This window comes from Gymnodraco acuticeps, unplaced genomic scaffold, assembly GCF_902827175.1.
Source record: "Gymnodraco acuticeps unplaced genomic scaffold, fGymAcu1.1, whole genome shotgun sequence".
NCBI classification, from domain to species: domain Eukaryota; kingdom Metazoa; phylum Chordata; class Actinopteri; order Perciformes; family Bathydraconidae; genus Gymnodraco; species Gymnodraco acuticeps.
This window is the reverse complement of record NW_022991216.1, coordinates 73,577-88,064: the sequence shown is the minus strand read 5'-3', so window position 1 is coordinate 88,064 and position 14,488 is coordinate 73,577. Positions and strand designations below refer to the sequence as shown.

Below are 14,488 nucleotides of genomic sequence, written 5' to 3'. Positions count from 1 at the left end.
AGGAAGGTTGGAACTGTGTGGATTGGAAACACTGTGGAACAGCCTCGCTTTACTGTAATTCACACATTTTGTGGACTTTGTCATCTTGTGAGACAGAATATAATGACGCATTGCCACTTGTCTTACTGCTTTATGTTGTTATTTTTAGACTGAAATGGTCAAGAGTAGTGAAGGCAGTTGGGAGTTCAAAGAACAGAGTTGGACAGAGAGGATACAATCTAAGACTACCTCAATTATGGACTGGAGATAAGTGGCTATCTTAGGTTCTGGTTGTGGTGGCAGCCGGTTCCAGCATTCACGCCCTAAATGCTGGATGTTTGGATTGTGGCCTTCCTGTAATAAACTGAGGAAAAGGACACTTCCCATTTGATAGTCTCTGTCAGCATTCTATCATAAAAATAACTAATGTGCATGTGCTGACTTGTGCCCTCCGTAGTATGTTTCTAGAAAAAGGGTCTCATTCTGTTTCCTTACCTATCAAGTTTTACATCCAACATGTCGTCCTGTATGCAGCTGTGTGGCTGCGTTGGGTGTGCCACTGATCAAAACAAACATGAATCATTTTCAGCAGAACAGGGAATTCATCATTTTAACCCAACGTCATCAGACAGTGATGCTGGATCAAAGAGGCACGTCATTGACGAGAAAAAGGATGACCACCTCACAATCTTGAGAAGTCACGTGAATATGAAGCTTTCCCTGGTTTATTATGTTTTTATTATGGACACAATATATATATATATATATGTATATATATATATATATATATTTATTTAAAGGCATAAAGCACAATATAACATTTTAAATGTCAGCTATTATGTCTGGGGTTCGGCAATTCTAAACAAAACTCAGATGATATTAAATGTTTAATAAGAGGTTATGAAAAAAGTTCATTCCAGTGGTCTGACTGAGGGGAAAAGAGACTGCTCAGTTATCTGCCTTCTGAGGAGCTCATCTCCTGAAAACCGCCTGTCAGCAGAACACAGGATACAAGGCAGGAAGGACGTCCTTCCTCTGTCCCTTTCTCTGTCATTTCTCAGCATCCATCGTACAACATACATTTTACTGTAAATATTTTTAACATAAGACAATATAATTTGAATTTTTTTGCTTAATAAATTGCATTTTCTGCAGTTTTTGTGGTGCCAGAACTTCATATAAAACCTACTTTAGTGTGATAGATTTAAGTACATTCAGATGTAATGTATACATCTGTCTGTTCTCATGTTGTGACTGATATCATGTTTCAGTCTTTAACGCATAATCAAGTTTATAAAATAATTGCTAATTTTAACAAGTTATTTATTTGCTTTCCTTGAAAAAAATGAAATCTCCAATAGTGAGCCCCCTAACACCCAAAAGGGGATGCAGTGAAGTCAGGTTGGTAATATTCAATTGAAGACGTTAAACTGTAAGCAGCAAGATAACTTCCAGATGTTTCTACCACTTTCACTAATCAGACTAATTAGGACACTTTTTATTTGGCTCCTCACTCACCTTGGGAAATTACGGGAAAAATACCAAACCAACCAAATCTTTGTATTATAAAGGATTCTGCTGCTATTTATGATTTATATTATACAATGTTGTAAATGTAACACTATAAAAAGGTCAATTTTATTTTATTTTGTATTAAATGTACTCATCCTTTTAGTGTCTGACCCTACTGCTGATGTGTTATAGTGTGTGAAGAAATGTCTTAAATAATGTAAGAATGAATACTGGTTCTCTGACGCTGCTCCAATGGATTAGAATAGGAAAAACGTTTTCTCAGTTTTTAATCAATATTCTCCAGCATGCTGTCAACAGTAACATTATCACAAACCAATAATGCCAATAGCTCAGCTTTTATTGAGCTGCAGTGAAACCGACACCAGCTGTGGGATGTTTAAGTGGTGTTCAATTACCATAAGTCATGTTAAAGTTGCCTGATAATTGCATTATAAGTTCTTGTTAGGTGACGGTTCACCATAAACATGTATTTACAGAAGTGAAACCTACTACCAGTACACAGGAAAAAGCCACATTGACATCCCTACACATATTAATGCTGATCGCAGTGCTTATATATGTTGGTGAATCCTTTTCCAATAATTTGTTTCCATCTTTTAGGATTTTCTTTTGAAGAAGCTAGAGCGCTTTGTCTTTTTAATTGAGGCTATCCCTGTTTGTACTAACAACCCAGTACTTCTCTTATTTATGCTAAACAAACATACATTAATGCCTCTGCAAACAGTGCACAAAGCACTTCCTGTGTGACTTTCCTGGGAATGTCATAACTGGCACTCAGTGCTTAGAACAGCAAACATAAAAACTGTCATTATACAGCCTAATCACTGCATGGTATCGAAAAGCAAAATAGGCATTTATACTGAGGAAGTTGATGACCCATTTTCAACCATATAACTACAGTTATGCACTAACACTGCATGGCAGAGGAAATATAGTGCCTGCTCGTTTAGAAAATGTGCTGTGTTAGCAAAAGAAGAGTATCCCCTCTGGTTTGGACTTCCCCTCACTCCTTAAACGTTTAATAATATGATGTTTAGTGCACGAATGGCTTAAAATTAGTGAGAATTTTACATTTTAAACTGATGCAACGCTTAAGTCAACTTCCAAAACAGCTGTTGGGTATCAAGAACAGCCTTGATTACCATATTTCACATTTCATACAACACCGAAAGATTTAAAACAATAACTCTGCCTAATTTACAGATCTATAAGACTACATTAGCATAAATATGGATTAATGTTTCTCACCAACTTAAATGTTCAAAGTTAAAAGTGTTGTATGTACCCTCCTTTAACATTAAACTCATAGCTGTTTTTGGTCTCCACCAGCTCCTCAGGAAAATATCTGGCTCTTTAGCGTCTGAATTATCCACTATGTTCACCAGCAGTCATTAAATGTTCTGACTGATGTTTGGTGCCAAGCATGATACCATACAGAGTGTTTTTAGGGCTTACTGCTTAAATGAGAACAGTAACAGTGACAAAACAGGAACATTAGAGTCGCAGGCCCTAAAACCAAAACAATAAGCTAAAGGAAGCTTACAGCTAATGTTCTGTATCAAGCAATTCCTTGTCAAAAAATGTCATGGGCTCAGTATTGTCATACAAATGTGTTTCAAAATGCCCACCAGTATTGCAGTGCCCAAAAAAAACAGACAAGCCTGCCTGAATGTTCCCTCCCACCATCACTCACCTCTGATGTGTTGGAGTGAACAGCTCTAATTGTGCTTTGAACAGCTGGTCAACACGACATCTATTCTCATAGCCAGCACACTGGACCCAATCCACAGAAGACACCACAGCACACATCCAGCACACCACCATGCTGTTTATTGACGACAGCAAGTTCAACACCAGATCTCCCAAAGCTTGACACAAATCTCAATGACAACTGTGTGTGCATCTGGGTCCTGACTTTCTGACTGGAACACTTTTGGAAGAAACAAAGGGGTTACATCCCCCTTAATGTCAATGTGTGTAAAGCTTTGAGTACCTTGGTGTCATCACAGAGAGCCATAATAAAACGTGTATCCCCTTAAATAATAAGGAATTTCTACTATTGCAGGGAGCATCAGTAAAGACATTCACAAATGATTGTCAGGTTCCACCTACTTATCATGGTGCTTTGAGTTCTTTTAACTAAACATATAGTGTAAAAATGTAATTTAAGGACCTACTGTCTGTAAATGTTATAATGCACGTAGGGTTCGGGCTCGGTAATACTCTCTCTGACTTGGGTCAGGTTTGGACAGAAATGTGCAGCCCACTATGCAGGCTCTGCAAGAATAAGGCTAGGATAATCATAAAGGACTCCAGGATCATGTTGAAAAGAAGGTTCCTGACCAGCAGAGGCTCAGGAAGAACCAGGCCCCGAGGATCCTAAATGAGACATCTGCCCCTCCCCCCTGAGGAATTACAGTTTACTGGAATTATAAAATAAAATTTGACAAAAAAGTATGATTGATGTATCTGTAATAATTGTTGTTGCTTCAACATTGTCAAATATTTTCAACATATTTATATTTTTCTAAGAAGGAACCTAATGTGTTTAAAGCTGCAGGCACTAGACTTTTAAATACGCGATGCAAGCACGACAGCATTGTTTAAAAGTGTGTTTTACAAAAAAAGCAAAGGAAATCAGATTTATTTTCTTATGACACAACATCTTTCACGACCCGCTCGCTGTGAGGCCATATGACCGGTGGAGAAATCCTCCTCCACGTGAAGAGCCCGCCCCCCCCGGCCAGTTGAAATGTGCAGACAGTTAGGTCTGTCAGTCAGTGAAGGGTTAAACTGGGAGTTTGCAGCAGTCTCTCCTTTCTGTCCACGGCATTTAGCGGAAAACATCTGACTCTTTTCCGAAAGCTGTGTTTGGCTTTTACTCATTTTGGAGCCGGAGCCGCGGAGGCATTACGGGACAAAAGTCAGTGTTTCGACAGCAGGATTGTAACATCTCATTGCGCGCTTTCAAACAGGTAGGTCTCTGTGCTGGTAACATTTTCCATCCATGCATTAATTAAGGAATCCAGCAAAGAACTAGAGGTAGTCATTTTGAAGTAGCTACATAAATGTTTCCATTTGATTTCGCCTTTAAAAGCCACACGTATAACGGGTTGCAGCTTTGTGCGGATTGCTCTGTCTCAAACAAACATTACATCAATTAACTGTAGCCTACTTTCCTACACATCTCTGCGGGAGGTAAAACTTAATTCCATGTTTTCATTTGGACTCGTTTCATTTCCTGTCCCAACTGCTGGGATAACAAACCATTTCAAATCTCTTTTCTGCAAGTTTTCTTTCCAGGAGAGTCTTGTAGCAGCATCCTGTTAACAAACATTTCCTTGTTTAAACTTGAGCCATTAGGAAACCATGATGTTCAAAACCTTTTTAATTGCATCTCTTGTCTACATAAATATAGTCCAAGCTATATCGTAGTTTAAGTGCAAAACAACTTAAATTTAGTATGAAAGTGTTTGCATGGCCTTTGTGTCCAAAGTGGGCCTGTGGTATTTCACCATCTCATTCACTTGCAGACTGAGTCATTCCCTGATTTCCTCCAGATGTGCAGTAGTTTACGTTTCCTGACGGCTAAGGATTGTGACATGTCTGCCCTTACACTGCAGTTATTCTGCTGACAAATATGAATTTTCACTTGTGTAAATTCTGTGGCTAAATGTTATTTGTTTCGGGACAGTGGTGGATTCTATAAAAAGCTTTTTTGTCTTCCCCTTCATCTGGTAATATGCTGGCTACCTTTTTGAGGAAGTTGTTAAAAGTAATCCTTTAACTTAAATCTGCAATGAATAGCTGACATTTCACTTTTTTTACTAGCCTTTCTTCCAGGTAGTGGGACTCTGACACCACTAGAAGTGCAATCATGTGTCACACTTGTGTGTAAACTGAGCATCAACAAGTGTTTAGGCTTATGTCTTGTTTTAATACACTTACCCACATATCGGCAAGAATCTGTGCGGTTGCAGGAATGTCACCATGACAAACAAAACAGAAAAGGGCTTATTTTCTTTGTCTGTCTCAAATTCAAATATGGTACTGGTGGAGGAAATTAAGTTTATTGTTTTACAGCAGCACTGTACAGTAGCTCTTATGATAAAACCTTCATTTGAACGGCAATCAAGCTCATTCTTAAAATAATGCACTGTATTTTAAATCCGATTTATCTTACTAAATATCTGTATACTCTCAGACTCTGATATGGTCAGATGTGATTCATAGAGCCAACAGTTGGAACTTGACCTCAGCAATCCCATCAGTTATCCTATCTTTATGGCTCTCATTTCCTTTTTGAATCAAATACATTTACTGGCCTGATCGATTTCATCATGAACAGTCCCTCTGGACTGGACTGTGGTTTTGAATGTTCTCACAATATGAAAACTGATCCCACAGGTGCATTTTTGCTTGTTGTCATATGGGACTAATTTCTCCCTGATTCCACATCATCTATAAGTGTAGGTTTTATAGATGACTTTGAAATGCTGTGGTTAAGTGATCATTCCAAAGGCTATTGCAACTGCAATTTCTGTTTATAGTTGCTTAGCTGGGCATCACAAGATCTTTTGCTCTGTTAGCGCAAGATTAACCACAGGTAATTGCTCAACCTTTGCCCACCACCAACCTTTGGCCCGTCCTACAGTGCTCCCATCTTCTTTACTCTCAGTGCAGGCAGTGGAGCGTCCGGTGCCGGTCTTAAGGGTACGTATATATGTCCCTGCAGAGCCATGTTTGCCTCGCTTGTATTCTACTTGATGTGCCGAATGCATGTGAATGTTTGCACTCTGCTGGGCTTGTTTGATTTAACAGAATCCGTCCCACATAACATAGTTGAGGATATATAGGTGAATCTCAGCTGCTGTGGTGTCCGCTGCAGTCCTCTGTGATGTTGTTTTTGCCTCATGTGACATTGCCTTGTGTTTCCGGCACAGTGAGTGCCAAGGTATTCATGATTCTTCAGTGTGTTGGCAGATACATTAATGATGTTATTGTTGATTATCAGTACACATGAATACGACTAGCATGTTGCTTCTTGTCATAGTTTCACATCATGCTTATTTGATGGCATTTGTATGGGTCTGACAACAACTCGCATCATGTGACAGTATTACAAAATGCGTCTTTCTTTGTCCTAGTTACGCGTCCTTAAAAAGCTTCCCTAAACAAATGTACCGATGGATGGCAGGAGAACAATATTTGTAGAGAGGTGACTGTTTTCTGGATCTTTTTTATCTTTAGGATAATGCGCTCTTTTTACGGGGCTGAACAACTCACACAGCATGTGTAAAGGTTAAAGTGTGTTTTCTGTGATCTCGTCCTATGATGTTGTATAGGTCATGGGTCTGCTTTGCCTCTCTCCTTGAAGGGTGTCTCTGTGGTTGTAAATGTTTACTGTGGATTGTTAACATATTTGATTGTTTATGATGTGCCAAACATCTTTTCAGCAGCTACCTACAAACCTTTAGCAGTAACAAAGTATGTTCACTCATCCTTTTATGTTTCTCAACAGTATTTTGACCAGAATAAGTGCATATTGACCTTTATCTCCTTCTCCTTTTTTTTCTGTGTGTGGGTGCTAGGACTCTCTGTTTGGTTGACCTCGCTGCCCCTGAATCAGGAGCTGCTGCCTGCTTTACTCCCGACCTTCCTCTTGTCCAGTGAGGCTCTCTCCACACCATGTCTGCTGAGGTGGAGACCGCGCCGGTTCCTGCCGATCCGAGCGTCGTCGCTCCAACGACCCTCAACACTCCTCCCACCTCCCCATCAATAGCCACATCCAAAGTCCCATTCAAGAAAGAGAAGAAGAAAGGTGAGTGATTTAAAAACACACTTTGAGATTATTGTGCTGTGATCAAGACATCCATTTGACTGTTCAATGTTCTTGATGTTTTTCGCAGCCACAGAAAAGACAGATGAATACCTGCTGGGCAGGTTTCAGGGGGATGGGGTGAGGTACAAGGCTAAGCTGATTGGAGTCGATGATGTCTCAGAAGCCCGAGGAGACAAGATGAGCCAGGACTCCATGATGAAACTTAAGGTACAAAAAGGACTGAGCCCTGCTATTTATAACATTAATGGAGTATTTAGTGGATGGTGTTTTTAAAGCTGGTGATTTAAATGTCATCTGCGGTCGGTATCATGAACAGACATTGGTTGTTTATGACAAAAGATAGAACATCTGAATAGTTTGTATTGTTTATTTGATACTAGGGTATGGCAGTAGCTGCTCGGTCCCAAGGCAAACACAAACAGAGGATCTGGGTCAACATTTCCATGTCGGGCATCAAGATCATCGATGAGAAATCGGGAGTAAGTCTCCTTCCTTTACAGTGACATCACATGGTTTATTAGATTGTGTTGCTAATAAAGCATTTGTCCTCATAAGGTGATTGAACATGAGCACATGGTAAACAGGATCTCCTTCATCGCCAGAGATGTCACAGATAACAGGGCATTTGGATATGTGTGTGGAGCAGAAGGGCAGCATCAGTTTTTTGCCATAAAGACTGCACAACAGGTAACATTTGCAAATAAACAGATACGCAAACTCAAGCATTGACATTCGCTTTGTGAAGGTAACAAAAACTACCAAGACAGATGTGCAACAATGGCAATGTGTTTCTGTCCCCTTACAGGCAGAGCCCCTGGTCATTGACCTGAAAGATCTCTTCCAGGTCATCTTCAACCTGCGGAAGAAAGAGGCAGAGGCCTCACAGAAGGTAACTGAAGCAATTTTAAAACTGGAAAAATATATATGTTTCCTTTCAAAAGTTGGACTGTGAGACCTTGTTCTTTCTGAGAGAAACCTATTTTAATGTGGCCATTAGGGAAGGGTATACAGTACACTGTAAAACCTCCTGAATGTCAACACTGCCTCTCTGTGTTCTTTCAATGAATCGCATCTTCAGACATTCCATTGAAATTATGTGAAATGACACACGCCTCACTGAATTACGAAAATAAGTATAATCATTAACAGTCTACCTCTTGTTTACAGGGGGAAAATGGCAGCGCTGTAGTTGAGGTAAGCACTTGGAAGCGCTTGTTTTCCCCAAATGATTTCTCTAACTCCTGCCTTAACCTTTTGCTTTTCTGTCCTTCTTTTAGAATGGAAGTGATGCCTTGCTAGGTGTAGATGGTGGAGTAAAAACTGCTCAAGTAAGTTTGTCCGCTCCTGTTTTTTGTTAAGTGCTTAACATTAAATAGCATAACTCTGATTTATAGTAGCTGGATAGATACTGTATGTTTCTGTTTCTCTTTGACTTCCAGCCAGTGGAGCAGTTTGACCTTTTTGGAGACATGTCGACCCCTCCAGACATCCAGGCTCCAAATGTAAGTGTGGTGCCATAAAATGTTCCCTTTAGCTGGGCAACATAGTGGAATTATGCTTAGGAAATGAAGTGCAGCTGGGCATTTCCACTATTATACTTTCAGTGTATACTTTTCAGGCACCTTAAAGCTGGGGTAGGTAAGTTTGAGAAACCGGCTCGAGATACACTTTTTGTTATATTCCATGGAATGCTCTTAACATCCCGATAGCAATGAATATCTGAAGTGCTTTGACAAAAAATCCATAAAATTCCATCATCTGTGAAAGCTGTAATACTGTAAAAAGCACGAACAATCATCTGAGCCGGCCCGGCTAATGTAACTGGATGGCCTTCCAACTGTGCACAAACTTATCTCGTGCCCTCATTGGTCATGTGCACGTTCGTGTGTGTTGGAGGAGGGGCTCTGTGAGGAAGTTGCAGATTTCTTCCGGCTGTGTATTTTCAAATTCTAGCGCACTCGAGCTGGTTTCTCCAAAATTACCTACCCCACCTTTAATGTTGACGGTAGGCCCTTGAAAACTTGTATTCAATTTTTTCTTTTCTATGGTAAGATTTGTTTTTAAACCAGGTACAGATGCATTCATAGAATAACGTTTGCTACATGCTGCCTCATGTAGAAACAACTAAATATGGTTCCATTCAATAACCTCAGCACTTTCCAGATCATTCCATTTGTGTAAACTCAATTCTAAAAAGGCCACACTTTTGTTTAATCACCAGTTGTATCAGATTTGACAGTTCATGATGATCTTTTAAGAATTGAGTTTAACTTCTTGTACCAATCTCATTGTTGTTCATCAAACCTCTAAAGCTGCTACAAATAGAATCTATTTAGAAGACATGTGTGTGTCACCTGGATTCTTCTAAGGGTAATACTTCTGGGAAAATTCACAAGCCCAGTTTCAGGTCATGGAGTTAGTGCTGACTTCAACCTTGCTGATGACAAAGGCAAGTTAGCAATTAGTCAATTTTTCCAATTGGACTTTGCTTTACCGTGACATTTATTTTCATTTTGAGGTAAATATTCTACAGGTAGCAGCTTTAAATTGTCTTTTCACACCATGTGATTCATTTTTCATTTTGTTAACACATGTGTTTTTCTCCTTCTGCAGAACTGATTCATAATTCTCTTTTTTTTCTGCCCCTCTCATGTTAACCAGGAATCTAATGATATGCTCTTGCTGGACTTTTCTGCTGAAGTTGACAGCAATCAGAATTGCATAAAGGGACCGTCCTTTGTAACTTCCTATGCCCCTGACCATAGGGCATCTCCCCAAACAGAGAATCCCTTTTCCTCAACATTTGGCTACTTTCCAACCCCAGACAGTGACCCTTTCAGAGATGACCCGCTTTCTAAATCACCCCCTTGGTCAGAACCCCATAACTCACAGATCTCCCCCCCCACCAGTAATCACCTAAACAGCACTGCTGGCAACACTTGCACAACAATTATTAACAGTGGTTTGAATGGAGACCCCAAACACCTCAGTCAGCAGATAAATGGGTTATCCAGTAAAACCATGATCCTCGCTCTCAGTAACGGACAGTGGCCACTAGGGGGCAAAATAACTCAGAGCAACACAATCACCATGATGGACGAATCTGGAACAGTTCTCTCAACCAAAAACCCTTTTTTTGACTCATCATTAAACACTTCCCCTGTCTCTAATGACATAACTCCTCCCCCACAACCCCCATTGGCTCATAGCAAGGATTCAGTTGTCATAAGTCCGCCTCCGCAGAGCTCTAAGGCTGGACGAGGTCGAAGGAGTGCAAAGGTGAAATTCCATAGCTAGATGAATCATGCTAGATTTGCATGTGTGATGCCTTAAATGGGCTGAATGCACAGGTTGCTAACACATCCCTTTCTTGGGTTATGCACTGGTGTCTGACAGGATATGACAGGATGCTTTTGTTTGGATAAGGTTATGGGTTCCTGGTTGGATCCACTCTGTCTTCGTGCATGCACTGGTGGTCACATGCTTCTCTAACTGGCTTGCATAAATGACACTTTGACTGTGCTGCTGAACAATCCACTTTTACCTTTTGTCATTTCTACTCTAAATCTATTTTCTAACATTCATGCATCAGTGATAAACGCAGTGGTAAGTGGAAAAGCATGTGTCGTATCAATGTTCAGGTAATGTAGTACTTTCGACTACATAATTGCAGTAAACAATTGGTTCAACTTTTGTTTAAACCTAATTTCTACTATACTGTTTATCTTGTGAGTTATCATGTCAATGAGGTGAAATGAAACTTTTTAAATGTATAAAGTATATAATACTATTTTATAACTTTCTTGAATAGTCCACAGCAGGCGATCTGTTTGGAGCAGAGCTATTTGCTGCCCCTGCTCAATCTGAAGCACCCCCCGCCTCAGGGGACTATTTCAACAGCACGCCCGCCAACTCCTACCCCTCCTCCATAGCTGCTCTGGGTAATACACAAAAGGGAGACATTGTGTTTGATTCAGATATACAGTATTTTTTTAGGCTTTACACTCCCTTCCCTTTTTAAACTTTGAAATCCCTTTTTCTTTATATCCAGGGAATCTTCAGTTAGGTCCTCCAGCTATCACAAGCGTCCCTGCTGCAGGCATGTGGGGAGCCCCCGCCGCTGCACCGTCCATGTTCCCCATGCCAGGAGCTCCAGGGCAGAGGCCCAACTATCCACAGCCCTCTGCCTTCGGTGGCCTACCCATTCCCCCCACAGCCTGGGGCCAGCAGATGCCCCCTCAGTTCAGCGCTGCACCCTTATCCCCGCCTCACCTCAGCTGGGGCCAGCCTCCACCAGGTGCTCCAGGTTGGGGTCAGCCCGCCATGACCAATCCTTTCCAGCCTGGCCAGTTCCCTGGAATGGGTGACCAGCAGGGTCCGGCACGCCCCCCTCCTAGGCCACCTGTTAAGGAAGCCCCTCCAAAGGTAGAGAACAGTGCCTTCACATCTCTGGACCCCCTTGGAGATAGAGAGAAGAAGAGTGGAAAGGACATGTTCAAGGACTTCCAGATCGCCAAGCCCCCTGCCATCCCAGCGAGGAAAGGAGACCTAGTGTCAAACGCTGCTCCCCCCCCAGGCAGCAACGAAGCCGGGGCATTCGATCAGTACTTTAACAATAAAGTGGGCCTGCCGCAGGATAATGCTGATCATGATGATTTTGATATCAATCAAATGTCAGCCGTTGTAAATGGTAAATCACCTACAATTTTGGAAGTTGACTATGTGTGAGATTTGTCACTAATAGTGTCCTTGTAATGTGTCTGTTGTTAGATGTTTCTAAACCAGCTCCTGTGCCAGCTGCAGCTCAAAGCTTTAACCCCGGCCTGCTAGATGCCGCCTTCTCTTCTGCTCCCATTGCAAATAATTCAACCCCAGCCCAGGGACCCAAACATGACATGTTTGATCAAGCATTTGGGGCCCCCGATTCGAGTGTGTTTGGAGGGCCGCCTGTAGCCATGGTACATAGTTTTACACAGACGCAACATTTACACAGTGTGTCTTTTCCAGACTCTCAGTAATGAATTTGAATTCCTGTTCTCTATTTGACAGCAGCCTGCTGTGCTGAACTCTGGATCAACAGCAGATTTTGGGGATCCTTTTGGAAATCCCTTTGCTTGACCATAACTTTGTCTATAAGTAAGTTTGCATTTATGATTGATTATTACTAAATGTATTTAATCTAAAGGGGATACATATTATCTTCACAGTTTTTTCTTCTCTCTGCCCTTACAGTTAAAATGGAGCTAATGGAGATCTTCACGTCAAATAAAATATTTGGGACAAGCTGCTACAACGTGCGCAAGACAATCCAAATGATGAGCGTTTCTAACTCTTGTCCCGAGCCCACCCTTCCTTTACACCTCAACCTCTGATGGTGTTGTTTTTACTATCCAATCAGTAGTTCCCCTTATTTGTAAAGACCACTGATTGAAAAATATAAATGTTTTGTCCTGATCTGCTGAAGATAGAAATGTATTGTATGAAAAAAAAGCACGTCCAAAGAGTTTCACTGCTGATGCTGTCTGTATTAAAGAAATAAAATAATTCAATAATTAGTTGTTCATTGACTTTTTCAGACTGAGTTAGTGAAGTAATGTTGGAAACCACTTAAGGTTCAACAGACCTAGATCATAGGCTTTGTCGATCACTGAAGTTCCATATTATTAAATAAAATACATATGGATCAGGGTGTACCAAGAAGTCAGTCAAGTCGCTTCAGCTGATTCAAAATGCTGCAGCTCGTGTACTAACCAGAGTTAGGAAAAGGGACCACATTACTCCTGTTCTGGCTGCCTTACACTGGCTCCCTATAGAACACAGGATAGAATTTAAAATTCTTCTTCTCGCCTACAAAGCCCTTAATGGGCAGGCGCCATCTTACCTTAAAGAACTCATACCCTACTGTCCTACTAGGGCATTGCGTTCTAAGAATGCAGGGTTGTTGGTTGTTCCTAGAGTCTCTAAAAGTACAATGGGAGCCAGAGCCTTTTCTTATCAAGCTCCACATTTGTGGAATCAGCTTCCAGTTTGTGTTCGGGCGGCAGACACCCTATCCGTTTTTAAGAGTGCGCTTAAGACCTTCCTTTTTGATAAAGCTTATAGTTAGGGCTGATTAGATTCAGCCCCTAGTTTTGCTGATATAGGCTTAGTTTGTCGGGGGACATCTTACTTCTTCCTTCTCTCTGTCTATACCTGTGTACTCTCATGTTCCGATTAACCCAGCTTCCCCAAATGTCTTTCTTTTTGGTGTCTATATACGCCGGGATCCGGAGTCATGGATGATCCTGCGCTCCTCTGTCCTGGATCGCGAGCCCTGGATCTTGAGTCGTGGCTGTGGTCCTGGATCATAGGTCCTGGATGGATATCCTCGTGGATTCATCTTCCTATTATACACACATGCATTTCCAAACATTTGGACTACCTATTTTGCAAATGTATTATCTTTTCAATTTACACACGGCATCTATTGCACGTCTGTCCGTCCTGGGAGAGGGATCCCTCCTCTGTTGCTCTCCCTGAGGTTTCTCCCATTTTTCCCTTTAAACTGTGGGTTTTCTTCGGAAGTTTTTACTTGTACGATGTGAGGGTCTAAGGACAGAGGGTGTCGTATTGTCATACTGATATTTTGTACAAACTGTAAAGTCCACTGAGACAAATGTAACATTTGTGATATTGGGCTATATAAATAAACATTGATTGATTGATTGATGGATATATACAGAAATATGTTAAATAGCCGCCTTATGGGTTGTATAAATTGAAACAAGAAAAATTCAGATTGTAAAAAAACAACTCATTTGGAAATGCTCTTTATTAAAGCTATGCAATCTAAATTGTGCTAAAGTTAAAGTACTACAAAAGAGGGAATGTATTTTTTTTTAAGAGCACATTTTATCTAGAAAGTATCTTTCTGACATTTTAACAAAATGTAAATTAAGTTAGAATAAAATGGAAAACTATAACAAAACACAATCAATGATCTCTCCAGTGGTAGCCTCAAATATGAAATATAAGTTTTGTGTAAAATAACCAACACCAAAAGCTGCTTACATATTTATCAGAATTAACAACCTCCTAATTTGAAATGTAGTCACATTTGATTGTTAATTCTTCTGCACTTCTCAAGCAAAAAAC

General features: G+C 40.7%; 1 protein-coding gene across 5 annotated transcripts; it reads left to right on the top strand.

Moving 5' to 3' along the window:
• The first annotated feature begins 4,235 nt into the window (after window positions 1-4,235).
• Window positions 4,236-12,909, top strand: dab2 (DAB adaptor protein 2). 5 transcript variants are annotated; one of them, XM_034238993.1, is made up of 16 exons: window positions 4,272-4,487; window positions 6,969-6,999; window positions 7,104-7,333; window positions 7,422-7,561; window positions 7,735-7,833; window positions 7,910-8,041; window positions 8,160-8,243; window positions 8,522-8,548; window positions 8,632-8,682; window positions 8,794-8,856; window positions 10,016-10,633; window positions 11,166-11,295; window positions 11,406-12,044; window positions 12,125-12,312; window positions 12,404-12,490; window positions 12,587-12,909. In XM_034238993.1, exons 3-15 carry the CDS (start codon window positions 7,201-7,203, stop codon window positions 12,470-12,472), a joined length of 2,373 nt encoding a protein of 790 aa, XP_034094884.1. In that variant the 5' UTR covers window positions 4,272-4,487; window positions 6,969-6,999; window positions 7,104-7,200; the 3' UTR covers window positions 12,473-12,490; window positions 12,587-12,909. The 5 variants fall into 5 exon arrangements, with proteins under 5 accessions (XP_034094885.1, XP_034094881.1, XP_034094886.1 ...); XM_034238994.1 differs by lacking the exon at window positions 6,969-6,999 and having other exon boundaries at window positions 4,236-4,487; window positions 12,407-12,490; XM_034238990.1 differs by lacking the exon at window positions 6,969-6,999 and having other exon boundaries at window positions 4,236-4,487.
• The last annotated feature ends 1,579 nt before the right edge of the window (window positions 12,910-14,488 follow it).